Source organism: Manacus candei, unplaced genomic scaffold (assembly GCF_025592945.1).
Source record: "Manacus candei isolate 608988 ecotype Guabito, Panama unplaced genomic scaffold, ASM2559294v1 h1tg000081l, whole genome shotgun sequence".
Classification (NCBI taxonomy): Eukaryota; Metazoa; Chordata; class Aves; order Passeriformes; family Pipridae; genus Manacus; species Manacus candei.
Window position 1 is genome coordinate 5,779,391 of NW_026138129.1, and position 22,905 is coordinate 5,802,295.

General features: G+C 38.1%; 1 protein-coding gene across 3 annotated transcripts in view; it reads right to left on the minus strand.

Moving 5' to 3' along the window:
• Window positions 1-4,030: 4,030 nt before the first annotated feature.
• EPM2A (EPM2A glucan phosphatase, laforin) overlaps window positions 4,031-22,905 on the minus strand; it is a 39,959-nt gene continuing 21,084 nt past the window's right edge. For all 3 annotated transcript variants that reach the window (XM_051811098.1, XM_051811099.1, XM_051811100.1), the window contains exons 3-4: window positions 7,386-7,627; window positions 4,031-5,960 (exon numbers count right to left, since the gene is read on the minus strand). In XM_051811098.1, coding sequence (XP_051667058.1) covers window positions 5,680-5,960; window positions 7,386-7,627 — 523 coding nt within the window. In that variant the 3' untranslated portion in view covers window positions 4,031-5,679. The remainder of the gene's footprint in view (window positions 5,961-7,385; window positions 7,628-22,905) is intronic.

The following is a 22,905-nucleotide window of genomic DNA, read 5'->3' on the forward strand; positions in this document are numbered from 1 at the left end:
TTTCTTTATGCAGATAAATGTTGCAACTGCATTTTAAGTCTATATAATTTGGTGGTACCCCTTTAACTGGTTAGGGAACTTTAAATACCAGCTATACTTTTATCTAACACATTGATTATATTTTCAAGTGAGTCGTGATATTTGCTATCCCAATACAAAATATTTTTGCCTTTGACATTAGCTAGGATCACACTTTTTATGTTTTTGCCTTTCTCTGAATATAAATTTTATATTAATTTCTTAATTCTGTGTTTATGTATTTTATTGAATTTTTGAAGATTGGATTAGTTTTCAGCATCTGATTTGTTGCAGTGACTTTGGGCTGGCTGCCCAACTTAACCATGGCTGATACCCTTGGATGATGGCCTGATCGTTAATTATTTCTCTGCTGAAACTGCACTACAACAAAACAAATTTTGTTATAATGGCATTAAGCAAAGACCACAGAAACCTGCCCAGCATTATAAATTTCTTCTTGGCAGCTGTTTTATGCTTTTTCATCACGTCACCTAAATCAAGAATGAGATATTATTTAATATTTTATCAGCTCATGAATAAACAGGCCTTCTATTTTCCTTGATGTAAATTTAACAACATCAGCATTGAAGTAATTATCAAATCACACTCATTATGCTGCAATCTTTATAAATTCAATCTCCCAAAAAAGTCAACATATTTAAGCACAAAAAGATTGAATCATACTGGGCTAAGTTAGTTACGAATCCTAGTTTTCTGGGTATAACAGTTCTTACTTCATAAGACAATATGTAAAAAGGCTTTCATACAATACTCATTACTCATCCTTACAAATGCAGCAATTTTTAGCCAAAACTGTTTGTAAACGAGTTGAGACTGGAATGAAAGACCTTGAGGTGAAAGTGGGTAGCAAGAGGAAAATATGTCTCATTAAGAATGAACACCCCATAGGTTCACTGTTAGCACAACTGAAGTGCCAACAACATGTATTTCAGTTGCTTATATCACAACCATACAATTATGCTAATATATGATAATGTCACTGCCCTTAAAAATATTGCTTTCCTCTACTAATTTAGGAAGGAGATCAATTATGAAGTCATGTGGTTCGGTCTTCCTGTTGGTGATGTTACTTTGTTGTTAAGAAATAGAAAAAGGATTAATTCCTTTCTACTTCCACCATTCCAAAAGTCTGCTCCCTCACAGCAGCCCCTTTCCCTTTAAGCTATATTCATGTGTAAAATAAAACACAAATTTTTTCTAGCAGAATGTTTTTAAAGAAATAACTGCAGAGGTGATTTACCACTGAGAATGTAAACAGAGTTGGAGACAGTCAGCTATATCCTATCCTTTGCTACATTAATCCAATTCCATTTTAGCTAAGGGCAGCCTGATGTTCATTATCCTTCAAAAAGGTAGCTCTTGCTTGCCAAATATATACTTTTCCAGTTATCATCCTTCTAAATAGTTCTTCATTGTTTTCTGCTGCAGAGTGTATTTTCATAAGAATAATTCTTTTATAACTTCATCATTGGTTTGAAACATCTCACTGCAATTTAATGATGAAGAATAAAAGGAGCAACAGGGTAATACAATAATGGTACATGTCTTTGGCTATTTAAAATCAATTTTTTTTCTCAATTATAGACCAGTCAAGTCAGTGGATTTTATAAATTAGAGCTCAAAAAGGCCATCAAGATAGGTAATGGAGTAAGTTTGACTTTTTGCATTCTTGTTTTAAGTAAGGATTTTATTACCCATCCCTGCACAACCTACAGCCTATCTTTTTCCTTTGCAATTACCCAAGCAGGCTTGACTGGCACTCTCAAATTTTAATTCCATTCCAGAGCAGAAACATTGTTTTGCACATCGTTTTGTGCAGCACGCACAACTGAGTTGCCAGGTGTGAGACTTTCCAGCTACTTTGGAGTATAGCCTGGTATCAAACCTGCAGCCAAAGCTTCATTGTGCTCGACGCTGTACAGAGAGGGAAGACCATAAACTTACAACCAAAGCAAGTGCCAAAGGGACCAAAGTTCAAAGTGTGAAATAGGAAGGAGTGAGGGAGAAAGGAAGGTATTCAACAGTCACACCAGACAGACCAGTTCCCTTTCATCAGGTTGCATTACCTACCTAAAAATGTCATGGAAGATTGTCACTAGTACTTTTCTGATGTCAAAAGGAAAAATATTAACAATATTATACCACTTAAATCCCAATCCATCCCTCAAGGGGCTGTGCTTGTTACAAAATCACTTGTAAGAGCTAGAATTGCTTAGCTCCTTCATGTACATAGCCCTGGCAAAGAACATATACTACTGTTTGGCCTAATAATGACATTGAGATACTCTAAGCACCTGGAGTTATAAATGTTCCTATTTCATTCAGCAAATTCTACTTTCTTCTAAAATTTAACAGAGGTAAAAATATGGCTTAATGGAGGTAAAAACAGAGCAAAGAATACTGATGCTCATACCATCAGAGAACCATTTTCCCTGACTGATGCTCTTCAGTGATGAGTTATCAAAATATTTCTACCTGATTTCCATTATTGTTTGTGTATTAGTTTGACTTTGTGGGCCCACTCCAAAATATCCATTCCTGTCTCCCTGTTTCTAATTCTTTCTTTAGGAGCTGTTCTTCTCTAACTTTTGTAACACTTTATTACTAAAGTAGCAAGGAAATATACAAGTATATAAACAACAGCCTGTCTTCATCCTTTCATCCAAATTACATCAAGAGGCTAATCTGTGGAAAGAACTAATGATCCAATCAGCATAAGAATATATTAAAAATTGGAATTCTAATAGATAATTTCTAGAAGCAGATTTATTCTGTACTTACACATTTGGAGAAATTGGATATTTTTACATGATTGCTTTTCCTGTTGCTTTAGTCTCTGGTAATGATTCCTTTAGCATTTAAGTTCCTAGTTGCATTCAATAGAAATGGGTTTGAATGAATGTTGCTTGAGAGAGTAGCCTTCAATGAGGAAGGCAGGACGGTGGCAGTGAGGAAAAATAGGATGCTACAAATAGATACCAAGGGACTGCAAGCCCCTGAGGTCCCCCTGGGATCTTTTTGCATTCTTTGTTAATGTGATGCTATCAAGTTGCTTTTATGCAGTTCACCAGCCAATGCAATGTGTATATGATACGTGCTCCCAAGCAGTTCAGCATACAAGCAAACTGAAGTGACAATAAGCAATGAATCAACAACCCTTTGCTGAAATGACAATAAACAATGAATTAGCAGCCCCTTGCTAGGGCTTCCTTGAATCTGTGACTCCTGTATCATTTGAATTCCTGCCCTACAAATGAAGCACCAGTCTGCTTCCATTGTCGATAAAATCAGAACTAGGAAACAGCCAATAGAGAGTGGCTGTACTTACCTAGTCATATACTTACTTGCTTGTGCTATGTTATGCACTGTTCAGTCACAAGAGCCCTAAAAAGAAATATAGTTGGCTGTGAAACAAGAACCAAATCCACAAGTACTTGTTCCAACATCTATTACAACTTGCATCTGGTGGAAGGGTCTGTCTGTCAGGGATGCTTGGAAACACACTTGAAGATTGGGGTTTCAAACATATCTCAACAGAAATGTAAAACTTAAGCAAGTTGTACTCTCTGCTTATGCCATTCTCCTCCTCTCAGTGCTTGATTCTGAGAGGCACACAGTACCAAAACCTCACCATTTTTGCTTTAAACTTAGTCCAAATGAGGTAGCTCCTGGGCAGGCAGCTGTAGCTCCGCTATTTGCACATGAGCCCAACAGCCAGACAGCATCACTAACACACTTGCTGCGCTCTCTGCATGGGGCTAGGAGAAGAAACACCTTTTTTTGTCTTTGGAGATACCAGAGGTGCCATATCACCCACACACCTTTGCTGTGTTGTCTGTTTGAGATTTCGCACCAAAACTGACACAACACAGCAGACAAGACATCGCTGTGACACTTAAAGAGGCTGGTCCCAGTTCTATACAGAAATATAAGTCATGACCCTTTTTGCTACTTGTGAAATTGGGAGACAAAGACATATGACAAAACGGGCTGCTGGAATTGTCATTATGTCTTTATTTAATAGAGAACTTTCTCATCCATTTTCTAAACAGGCAGTATTATTTCAAAAAACCAGAAAAACAGTCATGACCAAAACGAAACGTAGAATAACTTAAATAAACATTTTTTTCTTTTGAAGGTGATTGAAGTATAGGATAAATAAAATGTATTATATTATTTTGGAATTTCTCCATAAGCAGTTCATATCTAACAGTTTCTCCATTAAGTATTCAGAAAATCAATATATATCAGCTAAACTACTCTGGCACTGACTGCATCTTTAGAGGAACAAGTTGGCTGGAAAAAATGAGATTTCACTGAAGAATAAACCTATAGAAATTAGGTTTCTTAATGTTTTTGCATCCTTAATCCTCTCCTCCTTAGGAAATACATTCTCTCCCTTCTCTCTTGAACTCAACCTACAGCAAATTGGTTTTACCTGAGCAGGGCTAGAAGCTGTTGGTGCCACTGCTTAGTTTAGCTAAGTGACCAGACAGCACTGGAAAACATTAGGGATCATCCACAAAACAAACATTAGCCTACTGAGGCTAAGCTCCCGAGAAACTCTTCTCAGAGCTCCTCTTTGCTCCTTTAGAGGAATGTATCCACTTTATTTACCCCAGAAGTAGCCCAGCATTAGCTTCAATCAGCTAAACCTAACATCCATGAACATCCACACACTGCTTGCACAAGGAGAGGCTTTTGCTATAGTGAAGATTCAAATCCAGGTCAACAGTCCAGAGGCTGTGATATCAATCATGCACAGAGGCTTATCACACAATTTCAATAGGTCCTGTCTTACCCCAGTGCTTAGATTGACTTGACACCTAGGGAGCCCATTGTACAGCACTGCACAGACCAGAAAAGCAAAATGTAGCTTCAACTCAGAGAACTCACAGCCCAGTATAATATAATAAATAGTGGTCCTTCCCCACAACAGAGCAAGACTGAAGCAGGTGGAGCTGTTTCCTCCCTTTGTGTCACATTCCAGCACAATCCCAACATCATAAAAGCATAGCTGTAGCTCATAATATTTAATATTAACTAGAAAGACAAAGAGAGTAAATTTTAGTTCACTGCATTAGACATTAGCTTTTTGTTTAAGAAACTGAGTTGAAAAAACGTTTTCCTTATGGTCTTTCTCATTAATACCTCTTGTCTACAAAATTACTACAAAACACTGCAACAATCTGCACTCTGCCTAAAATAGCTGAGCAGCTTTGATGATGATCTGCTCCACCCTAACCTGAAGATTAATTCAGTCAACCTTTATACTGGTTTTTTTCAGAATGCCTTTGCTTTCTTGTCACTGAAATATTGTCAACTCTATTTCACCTCACATCTTGTTTAGTGTCTACCCTAAAATCTCAGTTCCTATAGGCAAGAGGCTAGAAGAAAATCTTAGTTTTGCTTTGTAGAGTTTCTAGGTCTCACACCAAAAGGCTTGAAAACATGCATTGTATCAGCTTAAAGAAAGTAAATAAAAAATACTCCAAGGCACTTTTTAAACAAAATTCTCGTGACTTTTATGACAAGCTTATAATCTGAAGAGGTGAAGTTGGTGCCTGAGTCATGATTTCTAAGTCCTTGGGGTTCAAACGTAAGGGTTCCTCTTCACCTTCCTTTTTCTCTTCTGCTTTTCTACTCTTGTATTTGGTACGAGGAACGAAGATGCCCAAATTTCTGGTAGAAATCATCTTCAGCACGATTCAGAGCTTCCTCATCTATGTAGACAGCTGGTCTCCGGGAAGTCAAAAAGTACTGGACTTTCCGCAGGCTCCATCCCATCACGTACTTCAGCCAGCCGCTGACAGCAGTTGTAGACCTGCCGACACCAGCATTGCAATGAACATAGACAGTGTGTCCATTCTCCAGCAGCCCGTGCAAGAGGCAGACAGCTTGTGGCAACATTTGTATTCTTCCTAAGGTTAAAAACAAGGCACGTTCATTTGCACTGGAGAAAGCTAGGTTCATGGCTGAGATTTTGTCTGTAGAGCCCCATGAACTGTGAATAATAATGGCAAACCTGATGTATTTGAGGTTTTTTCTTTCTTTTCTCAAATGACCTTCTACACTAACTTGTTTTTTTCTTGCAACATAGAATCAGATAACACAAAACTGTAAAATGCTCCAAGTCTTCTCTAAATATACATTCTGATTAACATTGGATGTGCGTGGCATACTCATTTTCACAGGAACTGAGGCAAGGCAGCAAATTACATAGACCAGGACACCTTACATAGCCTTAAAGTTAGCAAGCCAAAAATGAAATATTTTTTAGTACCAGAGGTTTGTGAAGCTACCTACATACTGCTGCTTTCCAAAACATTGTAATGAAGGCCATCAAGTCAATAGTGAGGGAGGGAAAGCAGAACACTTAATACTGTTATGATTTTTTGCTGTACAACTTAATACTGTTATGATTTAATTGTGCACTAAGCATATGGCTAAACAACACAGAACAGCCTTTCTCAGTCCCAAAGGGATAAATGTACTATATTTCCAGACACCTTTCTCCCTGCTATCCCAGGAATTGAAGCCGCAAACAGCAGAGCTCAATTCTTCCTCGTGGCACAGATGAGTATAGATGTTTAGCTCTTTCAAATCCCAGTTTTAAGGTCCCCTGTCTTCCCTGATGTCCTATTACTGAAATGACAGTTCTCTGTTTGAGGCAGTGGTATTTCACTGTGTTGAAAGCAGTCTCTTCTGCTGGTAGGTTGCTCACTTGAAAACATACTCACTTTCTAACCTTTTGGCTGGAAATAAGATTTTGAACTGAGTATTCCAACCAAGGACTTAAAAATACTAGTAGTTTATGTTACAGCTCAGGTGCTATGAACATTCTAAGTTCATTAGAAATTATTATAAAATGTCTCTATGGAGATACTGGGATACTACAGTTAAAGTAAAAATATTTGCTGGGGAAGGGAACAGCAGAGCACAGCTGTCTGACAGACAGCACTGTCTCTCCATTTTTAATCAGAAAGGGTGGCAAGCCATCCTGCTGTGCAAGCTTGCAGTCTTCCACCTACACAGTATATTTTCATTATATGGTCGGAATTCAAGCTGAAAGCAAAAACAGTCAAGCAGTTATTGATGTCGGATGGCTTTAAACTCAAATACATAATAATGCCAGACACAAAGTATTTTAGATGGCCTCTCTGCTTACGAGAAAATATGAATAATTTGTTAAAGACAGCACACAAATAAATTATAACTTGTGTGCTAAGTATATTTTTATGCAAAATTTACAAAGAAGAAAAAAACAAACTGTCACGAAAATGGCAGCTTAGTAACTAAAAGGGTTTGTTGCTACTAATTTACTGCAAGAGTGACCTAAACATTACCTTCAGTGCTCATGTCTGCAGTTGGCAGCCAGACATAGGCAAGACCTTCCTCTTTATACAGTTTCATGAGGATTTCAGGGCTCATGGGTTCTGGGTAGCGGTTGCAGCCCCAGGAATTCTGAACAATATCCCCTTCAGTCTGGAAGTTCATCACAGCCGTAACACCCAGCTCGTGCTTCAGCTTGATGGTCACATGCTCCAGCTGCCGAGGGCAACTTCCCAGCCAGATGTTTGGCAGAATCCTAGCATTGAGAAAATACTGCAGTGAGATTGATTAAAATATCTTAAAATGGAAACTGCCAAGTTCAGTGGTGTTCCAGTTCCAAACCTACTTGACATCATCACACAAACACTGCTAAGCACAGCCTTTTCAGGTCATGCAGTAAGCAACTTCTCATTTCATTACAACTTCTTTTTTTATTGCTGTTGATTTGCTAATGTTTGAAGCTGGGGATCAAGTTCCTAACCTACCACAAACGGCCAAATGATTTGAGAAAAGAATTCAGAGCATAGTTAGTAGCACAGGTCTCCAAGGCATCCATCATTAAGCTTGCAGTAGAAGCTTAGTAACATCACAGATTAGAATTAGAAAACTCCGAAGATTCATGCAATTTGTACATACACACACACACAAAAAGAGACCTAAAGGAGTCACATGATCCAGATCTGAATTACTTTAGTAATAAATCAAACACATAAAACTCTTCCAACTTTGTAGGTACCACTATAAAAAGGAGAGTAGAAAAATAAAATCAATTTGAACTATCCTTCTGTAATGAAACTCAAAAATTAATCAGTAATTTTCTTCTAATTTTTCTCTGATCTTGTGGAGTCTAGTGGGAATCAAATGCAGAATTACAACATGTGTCTAGCTTCTCTCAAGGCCTGAAGAACCCCAAATTTTTCAAGAAAACTCAAGAGGTTTGTGTAGGATGGATAAACAACCATATTTTTGGTACTTATCTAAAACAAGCTTCAAGATTTCTGTGGTTTTCCCATTGTTAATTATCATAAAACTATTGTATGTCTCAACAGATTTTGACATTATAAACTGAATACTAAGAGCTTTTTAATCTGGTTAATAGGGTTTTAACTTGCACATGCAATTAAATTGATGGTGTCTACAAAAGATTATTTATATGCTCAAACTATTAGTGATCTCCTTTAATTTATTTTGCTTCCATAAACTTTGATTTTGAACACGCAACCCACAAACTACACAAAATATCCCTGCACCTGAACATGCAACTTTGCAAACATTATTAACTGCAAATCTGCAACAAAAGCAAGATCCTCAAACATAAAATGTCTTTCATGCATTTCTTATGGTCCTTTTCAATTTTAATCTCAGAAACAAATAAGGAAAGTTTTATGTTTATTCAGGAACCTATAAACCACCCTTCAATCAACAGGTAGCTATTTCCATTTCACTATCACAGCAATAAGTGCTTACTAGCATTTAATTAAGACCTGTAATTGACTCAAATTATTAAATACTGCTATATTAGTACTGAATATGGTCAAAAGAAAAAAATCAGATCCAGGAAGCACTAATTATTACTGTTTCCTGCATGTCAGCTGCATCCACAGTGAGTTGCATAGTAGCCACACAAATGCAGTCTTTGGCTTTAGCCCCTGTTTCAGTGGGACAACACACTTGATCTCAGCATATGGTAACTGAGACCAATTTAAACAAATATATTGCATAGCAAATAACCATTTCAACCCTGTTTCAACAGTGAGACTGTTTGAAGAGATTTGACTTAGTTGTTTCACATACATGTTCTGGTCTAGATTGCTTTGAGGGTACTTCCCACTGCTAATAGAAAATGCATTTGTTCGTAAGAAACAATAAATTCAATAAATCTGAAATTTCAAAAATTAAGATTTACATTCTTCATCACTTTTCTCACAGTCCTGAACACTACCTTTATAAAGGAGAGAAGACTTGGAAAGAAAGAAATCTTAATACACAGTCTTTCTTAAGCTACAAATTAAATTCAGATCATCTAATAAGAAATATCAGTACTCAGTCAGCAGTGGACTCCACAGCAGTCTGAAAGAAAGGAAATAAATACACAAATTGTATACTCCCATTATGTTCAAGGCACAATTCCACATACCGGTACAAGAAGGGAGCTTCTCAAAATTGCCCAAAATCCAGCACAACCAGTTCAAGCATTTCCACTGATCAGAGAGGGGTGAGCAGAGGTCCACTGCAACAACTGCTGTGCTGACCCACTTTCCACATGCCAGTCCTACAGCAAACCCCATCCTAACCTGAATGAGTGACCACTGTCAGGATTCTGCTGCAGGAATTCACCACAATGATTAGAGCATTTCAAGGTGGTGAATGGAAGTTAAAGTGCCCTAACAGATAGTGACAAATGGTTGGAGATGACCAATGCCCACAATACTTCATCACTGAGCAAGAAAAATGGTAGCATCATTAACATCTCATGACAATATGAGGATATCATTTCATGAACAAGAACATTAGTATCCTTCCTTCAAAGGCTTTTCTGGAGGCTCATATATATATGTAATTCAACTGATATTTTGGGAAACATCTAATATGCTAAATTACCTTGATAGGAGAGCAAAAGTGTGTTTTCTTGGATTTGATTGAATCAGGAGTGACTAAAGCATTTTTGAGATGAATAAAATTCTGGGTAGTACTCTTGCTTCCAGAAAAATCAAAGCTTTGTATTTTTTTTTACCCAATGATTATTTACAGGGTGAACATCACAGCTGTGCTATTTGCAAGACTCCTGGAATATACACTATTTGTTTATTTTGTTCTTGCAGCCTAACAGGTAAGACTCCTTTATTGCACAACAGTAATTGCATTTACCAAAAAACCTGATGAATTTACCAAGTTTTTATCCCTATCTTCCCTGTAATTAACTAAACTAGCAGCAGCCTTCAGAGACTGACCAAAAAAAATATTTAGGACAGCTAATTCTTATGAATTATTTTTATGATCAGGTTCTAGAGTTTAGCCTTTGAGAGGACCAAGATGTAGCCTTGACCTTGGTCTTCAAGGTCCTTATTTACCCACCTACAAATAACTGTAAAGTCTTGGTCTTCCTGAACAAGGCTTAGGCCTGACCATGCAGAAAACAGTAATGAAAAGCTGTCCTATCAGTCCATTTATGTAAAAGATAATCCTACTGCATGGTACCTATATTTCTATTTGGCTTTATCTGGTTCATACCTTACCTTTGTCTGACATCAGAAGGAAGGAATAAAAGGGTCAGTGCACATGTGAGTACAGAGATTGATGGAGAGTTTAGCAGCTATATTTTATATATATTTCCTGAAGGTGTAGCATGCAATTACAGCAACACATAACTTACAGTAAAACTTATTCTGCATTCCCAGAAGAGTAACATTTATAATTCAGTCAATTTACCCCCAGCATTTTGTGTTGCTTGTAGACATACAGAGTGGTTTTTTGTACCAATGTAGTGTTATTACCCTGACACCACTACAAGCAAGCAGCCCAAAGGGAATGTAGGCCTGAAGTACAACTCAGTTAGAAATGTTTTTTGCAGCACTTGAACTACTAGAGACTCTTTCCAATTACAGCGCATTCTTATTTCCTCCCCTGATGGCACTGGAGCAGGAACTCGTTCAGAATGAAAAATTATGACCTGTTTGTACCAAAAGCTTCATAGAAACTTTCAACTTTTAACTGAATTTAAACTAGTTTTTAAGAGCAAATATCTGTTCTCTGTCTCATTTAACACACACAAAAAGAGATTCCAAAAGTATTGCTTTGAGCATATTCAAAATGAGAATACAGGAAATCCTACCAGCTGTAGCTGAGATGCTCTTTCATCTTTTCTCTGCTCTCTGCCTTGTGACAAGGCACATCACTTTAAATGGGGATACCACTGGATTATGATGATCCAGAACTATCATCCTGCCTGTTCTCCTTCTTTTGCCAATGGCAAACAACATATAGCAGCTTATTCTTAGGTCTGTGTGTGCCTTCCCTGAAATACCAAAGTAGACATCTCTTTTCTAGGCCTTTCTTGTTCTTTTCTGCTGAACTTGTGACAGTGAAAATGCTAAGAGCACTTGCTAGAAAACAGAGAGGTTCCTGTACTTTTGTCAGAGAAATCTAGAAACATCACTTAGATTGCTGTGTAATGCCCTGAAATTTATTCAGAGAGAAGGATTTTCAAATCACCAAATTCTGCTCTCCAGTGGAAGATCTGAACACTTTCAAATATTGTTTGATATGTAGAAAGCACACTGATTATTATCCTTGCCTTCAGAAATACTTTTCTAATGTCCAATACAAATAGTGCAGGCACAAGTCATAGAGACACCTTCTTTTCTCCATAATGGACACAAAGAATAGATTATTCCCTTCCACTCTGCAAAATCCTTTTACTTCTCTTCAAGTTACTAACACACTCTGACACAGCTTTGTATTCTTCACACATACACATACACGCACACCCACTTGTTATATATTCAAAGCATCTGATCATTCTTGTTTGCCTTTGGCCTTTCTCTCTTTCTTAATATGTTATGCCCAGTACTGAAAGAGTACATTTCTGAGAAGACCCAAAGATTCTTACTTCTTATGCTTCAAAGGCTTTATCCCTCTTTATACTTCCCTGGCTGTCTTTCTACAGCATGTCATTGCTGACCTATATTCAACACGGAATTCGCTTTTCAAGTTAAGATCTCTCAAAACACATGAACCTACTCAAGGAGAGACCAAAGTTTGCCCCAAACAGAATTATTTAAGATTTTATCAGTTACAACTGCCAGCGGTGTCAAATAAAGCTAAATGAATATGCAGATGAGATTCACAGTTGATGAATGCATCTTAATAATATGTCTTGAAATAAATAATCTCACGTACACATCGCTGTGTTTTAAGTTAACTGTAATCAAATAGAAAGGGAACAAGTATATGCTTGCAGTGGTGCTAGGTGAAAATGTTGATTTATAAAGATTTCGAAGTGGTAATATGAGCCTATACAAAGTAGTGAACTGAAAGGAACAGAAAATTTATAGTAACCTTCCAAAAATCAGTGATCCCATCCTATGCACTCAAACTTTGAACTTTCTACTATTTTACTGCATAAAGATACAGAAAAATGAAAGCATTCAAAATACAGTACATTACAGATATTTTTTGTGAAAATACTTTGATATGAGGGCAGACTAAGAATTTAGCATTTTTAAGAGGGAATTAGACAACTGCTTAAAGATAAAACATGTGGGAGAGGCAAATCAACTGGTTTTAGCTACATAAAAGAGGCAAAGAATATAAAATTGCATGTAGTTTCACCTATAAAGCAACTACCAAGAGATGAGAAAGATGGCAACATTGTTTTAATAAATTTTTTTAGTTCTGCATTTTCCTCCAAAGTACTGAAAACACAGGCAGATATCAAAACAGAGGAGTCCCTGTTTTGGTCTTGTACAAGAATTTCCTTGGTTTCCTTACATTCTCTTTAAATAAAGGACAAAGAGATCTCTCAGTAAAATGCCTCCTTATCAATGAAATAATAATGTAGAATAATAATGTAGGGGGGTTATGACACTGACATTTCATTGCACAGAGCACACGAGTAAATGGCTGTGGTCTTAATTCCTTCTCCTCTTGACTTACTGATAAAGTCTCCTTGCAGAAGACAAGCCAGTGGAGGTTTTGTGATGAGAGGCTTGGCTTCAGCAGGATTGACTGAGCACAGTCTGATGCACTCAACTGCCCAGCAAGCAGTCAAGCAGTACTGGCCAGAGTAGGAAAGCAAGGTTTTATGAGGCTATGGTCTAACTGATGGAACACCAAGATGATATAGACAGGCTTAATAAGGTCAGTCTTATCAAGAAAGATGGAATAAATGGCCATAATCTTAGCAGAAGTCATCTGAGAAAAGTGTTGATTAATGATAAAACTATATCTTACTGAAACAACACAGCTGCAGACCTTGTAAAAACTACATATATTCTTGAACAAAAAATTGCTTTTACCTAAACGCCAGATGTAGAAGAAGCACAAGTAATCGCTTATAAATTTGTTCTGCTTTACCACTGAGAGAGTGCAGTTTGTTGTGAAGTTAAGGATTCTACCTCAGGGCTTTAAATGAGGAGAATTAAAAAGACTATAATGTAGTTCCAAGGTGGTTTTTTTCTTATCCTTCTTATTTGGCACTCTGATGAAAAGCAATTAAGGTCTGGCAAATTTTCTTCTTAGATGTAATTTGAACTACTTATCTAGCCTCTCACATGGGAGCAGTCTTGGAATCTAAAAAGAAACACCTGCTTTTATCATTTTAGAACAACGCTTTGTCAGCTTAGCAATACACAAAGTTTCTCAAGCCCTTGAATTCTGAGTGTTATACTTAACAGTATCTTATTTATTCCATGTTCACAAATTTGTGGCATAAAATTACCTCATTTGCTGATATGCCAAGCAAATAAACCATTAAGATTTGACCTCAAGCTGACAATGTGCTAAAATGAAAGCAGGTAAGAATAATATTAAACCTGCAACTGAAACACAGGGTTACCCAGACATGTATGAGACACTGAGCAACCATGCTAATGCCTAAGCTCAGCACAGCTATTCTCATTCATAACCTTCTGGTGACTTCTGATTCTGGAGATGCTATGTATGCTTTATGGATTGTCCTAGCTTTTAATTCACCAGGGATACAGGATAAGAAGAATCCACATGAGTAGAATTAAAGTCAGTCCCATAAGAGAAGTTTAGTCTAGATGGAACCACAAAGTTTTCTCTTTATGGCCCATTTTCCCCTTCCACAGCCACCCTAAACGTTCCCTTAACAAGGAACATAAGAGCTTTATTAGAAGGAAGTCACCTCTCATAAGGACAGCTGCAGAGATCAAGAGCATTTCTAACATCCTATACCCTGCCTCAGCAGGTGTATTGGGTCTGGCTGAGATGGAGTTAATTTTCCCATAGCAGCCCTCACAGTGTCATGCTTTGCATTGGTAGCTAGAAAGGAAGAATGGGGGTGGGGAGGGGATGGGGAGGCATTTGTTAGTTAAAGTGGTTGCCTTCTGAGCAACTGCTACACATGCTGAAGCCCTGCTTCCCGGGAAGCGACCAAATATCGCTTGCTAATGGAAAGTAGAGAACAAACACAGTTTTTTTTCTCTTTGCTTGGGTGTGCACAAACTTTCGCTTTTGTTTCAGTAAACTGCTTTATCTCAACCTACAAGTTGTTTTCCATCTTATTTTCTCTTCCCTGTCCAGCTGGGAATGGGAAGTGATAGAGCAGCTTGGTGGGCACCTGGTGTCCATCCAAGGTCAACCCACCACAGCAGGGAAGCTATTTCATGAAAATACCTAAGCAACTGGGAAGTAAACCACATCCCCCACTGCAAAAAATTACAATAATATTTGGATAAATAAGCAGTATCACTATTGTACTCAGTAATCACAGACCACCATTGGGAGAAATGGGAAGAAGGAAGAGAAACACCTGGACAGCCCAGCAGAGAGTGCCAGAATAATCAGAGTTCTAGGAGACAAGTTTTAAGAGAAAAGACTTAAAGGTCCAAGGGTTAATATCAGAATGAACATAACAGAGATATTCCAGCCTCAACCACTCTGTGATTCTGGTAAAAGAAGAATAGGAGTTGCCAAGCAAATATGAAATGGCTATAAAGGGGAAGGATACTAATTTGTTCTTCAAGCCTGCTGTGGAGAGAACAAGAAGAAATGAACTTAAATTGCACTAGGAAGACTTAAACTGAGATTAGTAATGCTTTTTAATGGTAGGAATAGTGAGGTAATTGAATGGAAGAGTAACAGGCCTGTCGAGTCTCATCACTGAGATGAGATCATATTTTAGATCAGGCTGGATAAACCTGGAATGATTTAAATGTAATTGAGATTGAGTTGGGGCAAGGAAATGGACTGGATGCTTTCTGAGGTCTCTCTGAGCCTGTGATCTATGATACTATAATCATAAACTTTAATTTCCATTTCTGGAATCACTACTTATATTAATTTATGAAGCTCCATCTTGAAATAATTTAGGTTCCTTGTCCTTTCTGCCCTATTTGAAAGGTCATGCCAGAATTCAGACATCATTCCTTTGATGACAGAAACCTTGTTCTAATTTACACTCTAAATTCATTCAGAGGCAATTAATACCCATTTGATCTTAAGGCAGGTTCAATTTCAATAATTCTTCTTTCTCCTTTGTACTAATTCCTGAATGTCTTTTACAAATAGTAATAGATCCCCTTTCTCAGTCTTCATTAAATGTGCTGTCTATCCCAGGCACCAAAGTAGTCAAAATATGGTAGCACAGAGTTCCTTTCAAGCCAATTTATTTATTTTGAAGGAGCACATTGTATGTAGCAGAAAGCAGGATTTGCCTTTGTAGGGAATGACTCTTTCTGTACTTTCATTGGTATAAACATTCTCTGAAAACAGTATGACAGTTACAAAAATACAGCTTGAGAAGAGAATCAGGTTCCAAGGCTTGTACTGAACAACCCAAAAAGGGCTCCTCAATTGGCTTGTGAGGATCAATGCTGAAATGCTCCAATTATAGAATCTTGTCTCATGCAACCATAGTTGCCAACAGTTACTTCCTACATATGTCTCTGTGAGATTGCCAACATTCCCATTTGTTTTGAATTAGAACAAATACCCGGAAACACAAGAACAACAGGCTGCTAAACTCAGCCAGATCACAATGAGCCATGAATCTCTTGGCATCAGGAATGAGAATTTCTAACATTAATGCTTAGCAATGGGAATGATGCCACTGCTGGCACCTGTAAGTTAGCTAGAGCATCCTAACAAAATTGACTTACACTGCTACAGATGAACTTTAAGTTAGAGCCTGAGAAATCTCAGGAACCGTTGGTAAAAATATATTCTGACTTCTTTCAGAGTTTACTTTTTAGCAGCTGCTTAGAAATCTAGACTGTGAAAATAATAAAAGATAAAATCACTTTTCCAAATGCAGCATTTCAGATACAATGGAAATGCATTCCAATGCTTCAGAAACAAGCATATATTAATGAAAATTACATAATTTCAAAGCACAGTTTATTGCAAAGTGGCCTTGTGATCCACAGGGCAGCGTATGCACACATACAAAATAACGGAATCCCCTCAGAACCGCAACAATCAGAGGAAGATGCACATCCATCCCTTGTGGTACCATCCAAATACAGTCCTGATGAGGTCTGTGTCTGTGTTCATTCCAGCTATTTATCCAGAGTTTCTAAATCCACATCAGCTAGTTTCTATGAATTTTAAAGACGGACAGACATATTCTAGAGTCCACAGGCTGGGGGACAATGTCTTAGGAATATGGAGAAAAACTGAATCCATGCATCACCACAGTCAGATACATAGATATCTAAAATAATGTGTTTCCACAATAAAGTCAAATCAAAGGAACAACAGCTGTATACTGCTATCATAATAAAATTGTCAGAAAGCTTCATTTTAGCTAATGCACTTGGTTAATAGATTATAGACATAAGATTAATAACCCTGGTGGATGAGTTGTCAAAATCAAAGTTTGAGGCTGGAATGGTAATGGAGCTATTGAGAGGCCTCAGAACAACCTGTGTATGCCTTTTTAATGCAAAACTGCAAAGTATAGTGGAATCTCTTGAAGTCTGGGATGACAAAAGGGAAAAAAAGTCATGAGAGTTAAATTTATGAACAAGCAATGCTGCAGGTTTTATTGGAGCCCAAACACTGACAATTATTAGTTTTTTGAACTGCCTCTTTTTTTTGGTTTTTTTCCAGATTTCTTTCTTTTCCTAGCAATATCACTTCACCTGCCTGGAAACTGAAATTGCCAGCATTTGAACAAATATATTAAAGTGGTCTACTGTTACTAAAGTTTATTTAAATGCATTTACATTCTCAGCTGAAGCTTGACTTGGTAAATTTGTAAAATACACCAGATAGCCTTATTACCAAGACTGTAAATACATTTGAGTAGCTTTTTTCCTGATTTTACCTTATCAGATTGAAGCAACTCAGTACTACACGGAAGCCAAGACATTCAGTCTTCTGCAGTGAAAGCAGTAGTTAACATTGTTTAGGAATGGTCTGCACACAGCCAACCTTCAAGCTGGCAGCCGGACTGCAGAAAGAAGGAACATTAAAGAAATTATTTTATTAGGGAAGCTGCATATCATTCTTATCAGACCTTCACTTTGGGAAAATGAAGGCTCTGGTTATAACTGTTTTAAAGAGTTTTTAAAAAGCAGTCCTAGAGAAGTTAGTTAAACAAAAAAATTTGAAAAAAAAATAAAAAAAAAAAAGAAAAGAAAAGGCTCTACAAGCCAACAAACATCCACACACACAGACTAGTGCCCGGCATCCAGCCCCAGAACTGAGTGACAGTCATGGAGAGTCTTGCTGCTGGTCCACAGCTGATGGATGGTCTTTCAGGAGCGGAGAGGAGGGGAAGGGAGAGAAGTGAGGAGATGGGAGAAAGAAAGGGAGAAAGTAAACAAGCCTCTATTTCATTATTGATTTTATACATATTCTACATTTTCTTGTCTCTGTATTAAAACTGAAATATTTCCCCTCTATCCTCTTCTGGTTGCTTAAAATCATATATTCTGTTACTAGGTTTTTCACATCAAAGAAAAAAGACATTTCATTTAAATTTACAAACCATGATGTCTACTGAACCAATAAAGAAGAAATCTATATTTCTTATAACTTGGCAATGTCTATGACATTTGACTCAATTTTTATCATAGTTCACAGGAGGACACACATTAAACTTCTGAATAACAGCAGGGATTATGTACCTGACTCCCTGAAATTAAATTTCTCAAAGTACAAGCATTAAAGGAGGGAATGAGATTTTTACATTTGGCCTCTTAATAAGTCCCCTGGAAAGACAAACACAGTTCATTTCTTTGTTGTGTTTTTTTTCTTGCAGAGACAAAATTATAAATGGGAAAATAAAGCAGCAATTTGATAATCTCTGTTTACTCTTGGGAAATAAAATACTTATGTTTCTGAGACACACTTCAAAGGAACTAGAGCTACATTCAAGTTTCCTTGCTAATAAATAATTTTTTATCCTTAAAATAGAAATCTCCATATTTTTATATGGAGGTGCATTATTTGAATTATCTTGTAACTATCTAAAGCATTTAAGCTTGAAAACTTGCATTTGTATGTCTCAGCATTTATAAAAATTATTGAAGGTGGAGGTAGAATTTATAACTTAATAGCTTCAGCTTACTGCTGTTTTAAATGAAGTATCTTTAACACTTTCCCCATTTCATTTGAAACAACTTTGTGGCTTTTTATGTGAGTTTTTTTGACTTACAGTTACCTCTTTCAGAAATACAGTATACACTGACCAAGCAAACGCAAAAGCAGCTGGTGGTAAGAAACTATCTGATGGTGTCACCTTTCACATTTGGGGACTGAAAACTCCCTTGTTCTGATGCTTTTTTCCTGTAAGAGTCAGCTTCGGTCTGGCTGGGCTAATCTGCCCTAGAAGCCATGCCTGCAAAAATCACAGGACAGGGAGGCAGAGTGGACTACGCTGCAAACACATCATCCTGGTTCAACAGGTTCACCAGGTGTAAATGATGGAGTTGTCTTAGTGAAATTTTTCTAAAAACAACCACATATCTGAATTTGCTCCCTCCTGGTATTGCTATTAGCTCCTGGTAATAGCAATAAGAAGGACTACACAATCTCTGCTTTTGAAAAAGAGCTTCTGCTATCTTTAGATAAACTGTATTAAGAAATGCCAGCAATTACAGGGCACCTAAAAAATACATGCAAAAGCTAAGAGGAAATAAATATCTGCATGACAAGTGGAACATCAGTGAGAGAGTGATGCTGCCCCTTCCTCATCATCCCAGCTGGGAGTTAAATTGCCCAGGATTTCACAATCTCAGTCAATTTCATTCACAGCCAGCAACCCCAGCAAATTGCTTTCCAATGGAAACAGGACTTTACTACCTCACTCACAACCTGAATGTTAAAGAGTGAAGAGGCAGGAAAAAGGGCTGAAAACCACCAGAAGAAATACAGACAAGCGACAGGGAGACACAGTAAAACACACAGAGAAATTAGAAGCAACAATAGTTTCTGCTCCCTAACAGTGATACCCCACATAAAATTCATACTAACTGGGCTATCAACATTTTTCTGTTATATCCCACAGAGAAAAACAGAAGTATGGTTACTCCTCCAGGTTTTTGGATGGAGAGTTTCCAATCTTCCTTCTGTTTTTATCGCCCAGAATGACAGAGAATTGTAAGTTTTTCTTAAGAAGTAAGGAAATAATTTTGTGCAGAGGCACACCTATGAAAAGATCCATTTTAAAGAGCAACAGTGGTTTTAACTAAGTTATCCACTACCAGGCAGCTGATGAAAGGCTTCATCTTCCCATCAACAGCCAGTCTCTGCCTGCTGCCATTTTATTAAAGAAACACTCATTCCTGAGCAATCATCCCTCTAAATAAATAATTCTCAATCAAACACCCATTGCAAAAGCCAGATATGAATCACAGAATGTTAAAGAAAAATACAGAAAAAAAGTCCAGGAAAAACTCACAAGACTAACCAGACACCATGCTAAGATCCCCTTTAACTTGTTGGGTTTAGAAATTACTCAGTTAAATTGTGAGTTCCGTGGAGTTGAACCCTTATGTCAGGTTTTCTTCTAAAGTACCTTGCAAGCCTCATGCTTGTGGCATGTGAATAAAAGCAAGTTGCTTACACAAAGCAGCAGCCAATCTTTGCAGCTTTCTCTCCCTCTGCCATCTCACAACATTGGGCCCAGCTCAGCCATGCACATCCTACCAGTTTTTTTAAATGATTTTCAAAAGTTTTTAACATTTGTCCAATTCACTGAGCTGTCCAGAACCACATGAAGCCATGTACTTTATGTATCATTCATACATAAAAATGATTTGGTTTCCAGAGGAATGGCACATCTAGCAATCGCTGCCTTGTGCTGATGGGGTATTAACAAGTCCCTGGGCTCTCGCTGTGGTCCCATTCCTCCTCCTGCTGCCAAGCATGCTGGCAGCCCCACGGTGGCCCTGCATATACCCCATAAAGCCCAGTCCAGCCCTGCCACAGACAAAATGATACTAACTTCTGAAACAAAAGTACATAAAGAGCTTTGTTGTTGCAAAAGTTCTCTCTCTTTTGCCTCAGGGGCATTACTGCTCAGGGTTTCTAGCAATACTCTCAGGAAGTATGCTCATACCACTTCCTTAGACATCAGAGAAGCTACCTGGTTCCTCCTCATCTGAGCCACAGGGCAGTTTGAAGGGCCTTGACATTACTTCTCAATGTGGTTCAGAACGTGACTAGGAAGAAAGCAACTTTTTCAGACGCGTAACATCAAAAATATTTCCTTTATCTTTCTCGGCAGGGATAAGGAATGGAAAGAACTTCGCAACTCTGATCTTCCTCATGAGGAGTGTAACAGAGTTAAGCAAAAGAAGGCAAACAAGATGTAATGAAGGTGCTGTGGAAGCCATTTCTTTCTAGTACAGATGAGTGCTAGGCATTATGAAGGGATCGAGTGCACCCTCAGAAAATTTGCAGATGACCAGAGCTGAGTGGTCCTGTTGACACACCTGAAGAATGGGATGCCATCCAGAGGGACCTGGACAAGCTGGAGAGTGGGCCCATGGGAACCTCATGAAGTTTAAAAAGACCAAGTGCAAGGTGCTGCCCTGGGTTGGGGCAACCCCCAGTATCCATACAGACTGCCAAGAAGGACTTGTGGGTGCTGGTGGATGAGAGACTGGATATAAGCCAGCAATGAGCTTGCAACACAGAAAGCCACTTGTATCCTGGGCTACACCAAAAGCAGTGTGGCCAGCATGTTGAAGGAGGTGAGTCTGTCCCTCTACTCTGCTCTTGTGAGACCCCACCTGGAGTCCTGCATCCAGCTCTGGGGCCTCCAACATAAGAAGGACATAGACCTACTGAAACGGGTCCAGAGGAGGGCCACAAAGATAACCTGAGGCTCAAGCCCCTCTCCTATGAAGACAGGGAGAGTTGGGGTTTTTCAGCCTGAAGAAGTCTCCAGAGAGACCTAATTGCAGCCTTCCAGTACCTGAAGGGAGCCCACAAGAAAGATGGAGACTATTTACAAGGACATATAGTGATAGGACAAGGAGTAAAGGCTTCAAACTGAAAGAGGGTAGGTTTAAAGTAGATATTAGGAAGAAATTCCTGACTGTGAGGGTGGTGAGCTACTGAAACAGGTTGCCCAGAGAAGCTGTGGATGCCCCAACCCTGGCAGTGTTCAAGGCCCAAGTTGACAGAGCTCTGAAAAACCTGACCTAGCAGAAGGTGTCCCTGCCTATGACAGGGGTATTGGAACTAGATAATATTTAAGGTCCCTTCAAACCCAAACTATTCTATGATTCTTTAATTACTTCAGAGGATTCAGTGATTTTTGAACCATGAAAACATTCTGTGTTTCATTACAAATACATTGTTTTTCATCAAAAGTGAGATCCCCACATCAGTGTGATGTGCCATTATTGTGCTATTAAGAATTATTCTAATTGTTCTAATAACCTAAAGCAATATAAAATACGACACTAAATAATTTATAAAATTTTATGCTATTTAGACTATATATATGAACTGTTCAAAATTATTAATTTATCAATAATGCTGACAACATACATTGCAGCTTTATAGAAAGAACGGTAAACACTCAGAAAAGATTAATAGTAATGATGCCTGCCATTTGAAAAATTGCTGACATAAAAATATTAATAGTTCACAAGTTTGCTAGTCTTCAGACCTGTTTGCTGCCAAAGTCATTCCCTCCCACAATTTTATCATATTCACATAGGTAATGTACTGTTCATCAGACATTACTTCAACAGCGTCATCTGAAAGTCTAGACAATATTTTGTATCCCTCAGCCACTGCAGTAGACAACAATCCTGGCAGCCTGCTGGCTAATAGCCATTCATCAGGTTTAATAGGCTGGTCACTGCAGGTGAAAGTAATACTGGGAATTCACACACTGATGAAAGTCATACAAAAATCTTTAATCTAAAAGCTCTGAGATCTTTTTCTTCTGGCAAAATTTACATCACCCATTCTAAAGCCAGCTTTTGCTTGCTAATATGGCACTTGCAAGAAACACAATTAGAAATTATTAAGAAACATCCAGGATTTCCCATTTCAAGCTCCTTTTGACTGCTCAAGTGGTAGGTCACAGCAAGAGAACCGGAGCTGCGCAGGCAACAGCTATTTACTAATACTCAGAAAAACAAAATGACTGAAAAGTGAGTTTCTGCAATCTAGTTCATCCACAGTATTTGACAGGCATCATGGCTTGTGACTGCACTGCTGGCATGCCCTAACTCTATTTCTGTTCACAGGATTGAGACTTGTATCTAAATTGCCAACAGCCTGGTTTAGGCTACCCCAAGGCAGGTGCCATCCTGACCACGCAAAATCGAATCAGTTTTCAAGTTTTTAGCCACTGTTATGGAGGGTACAGTGTGGGAA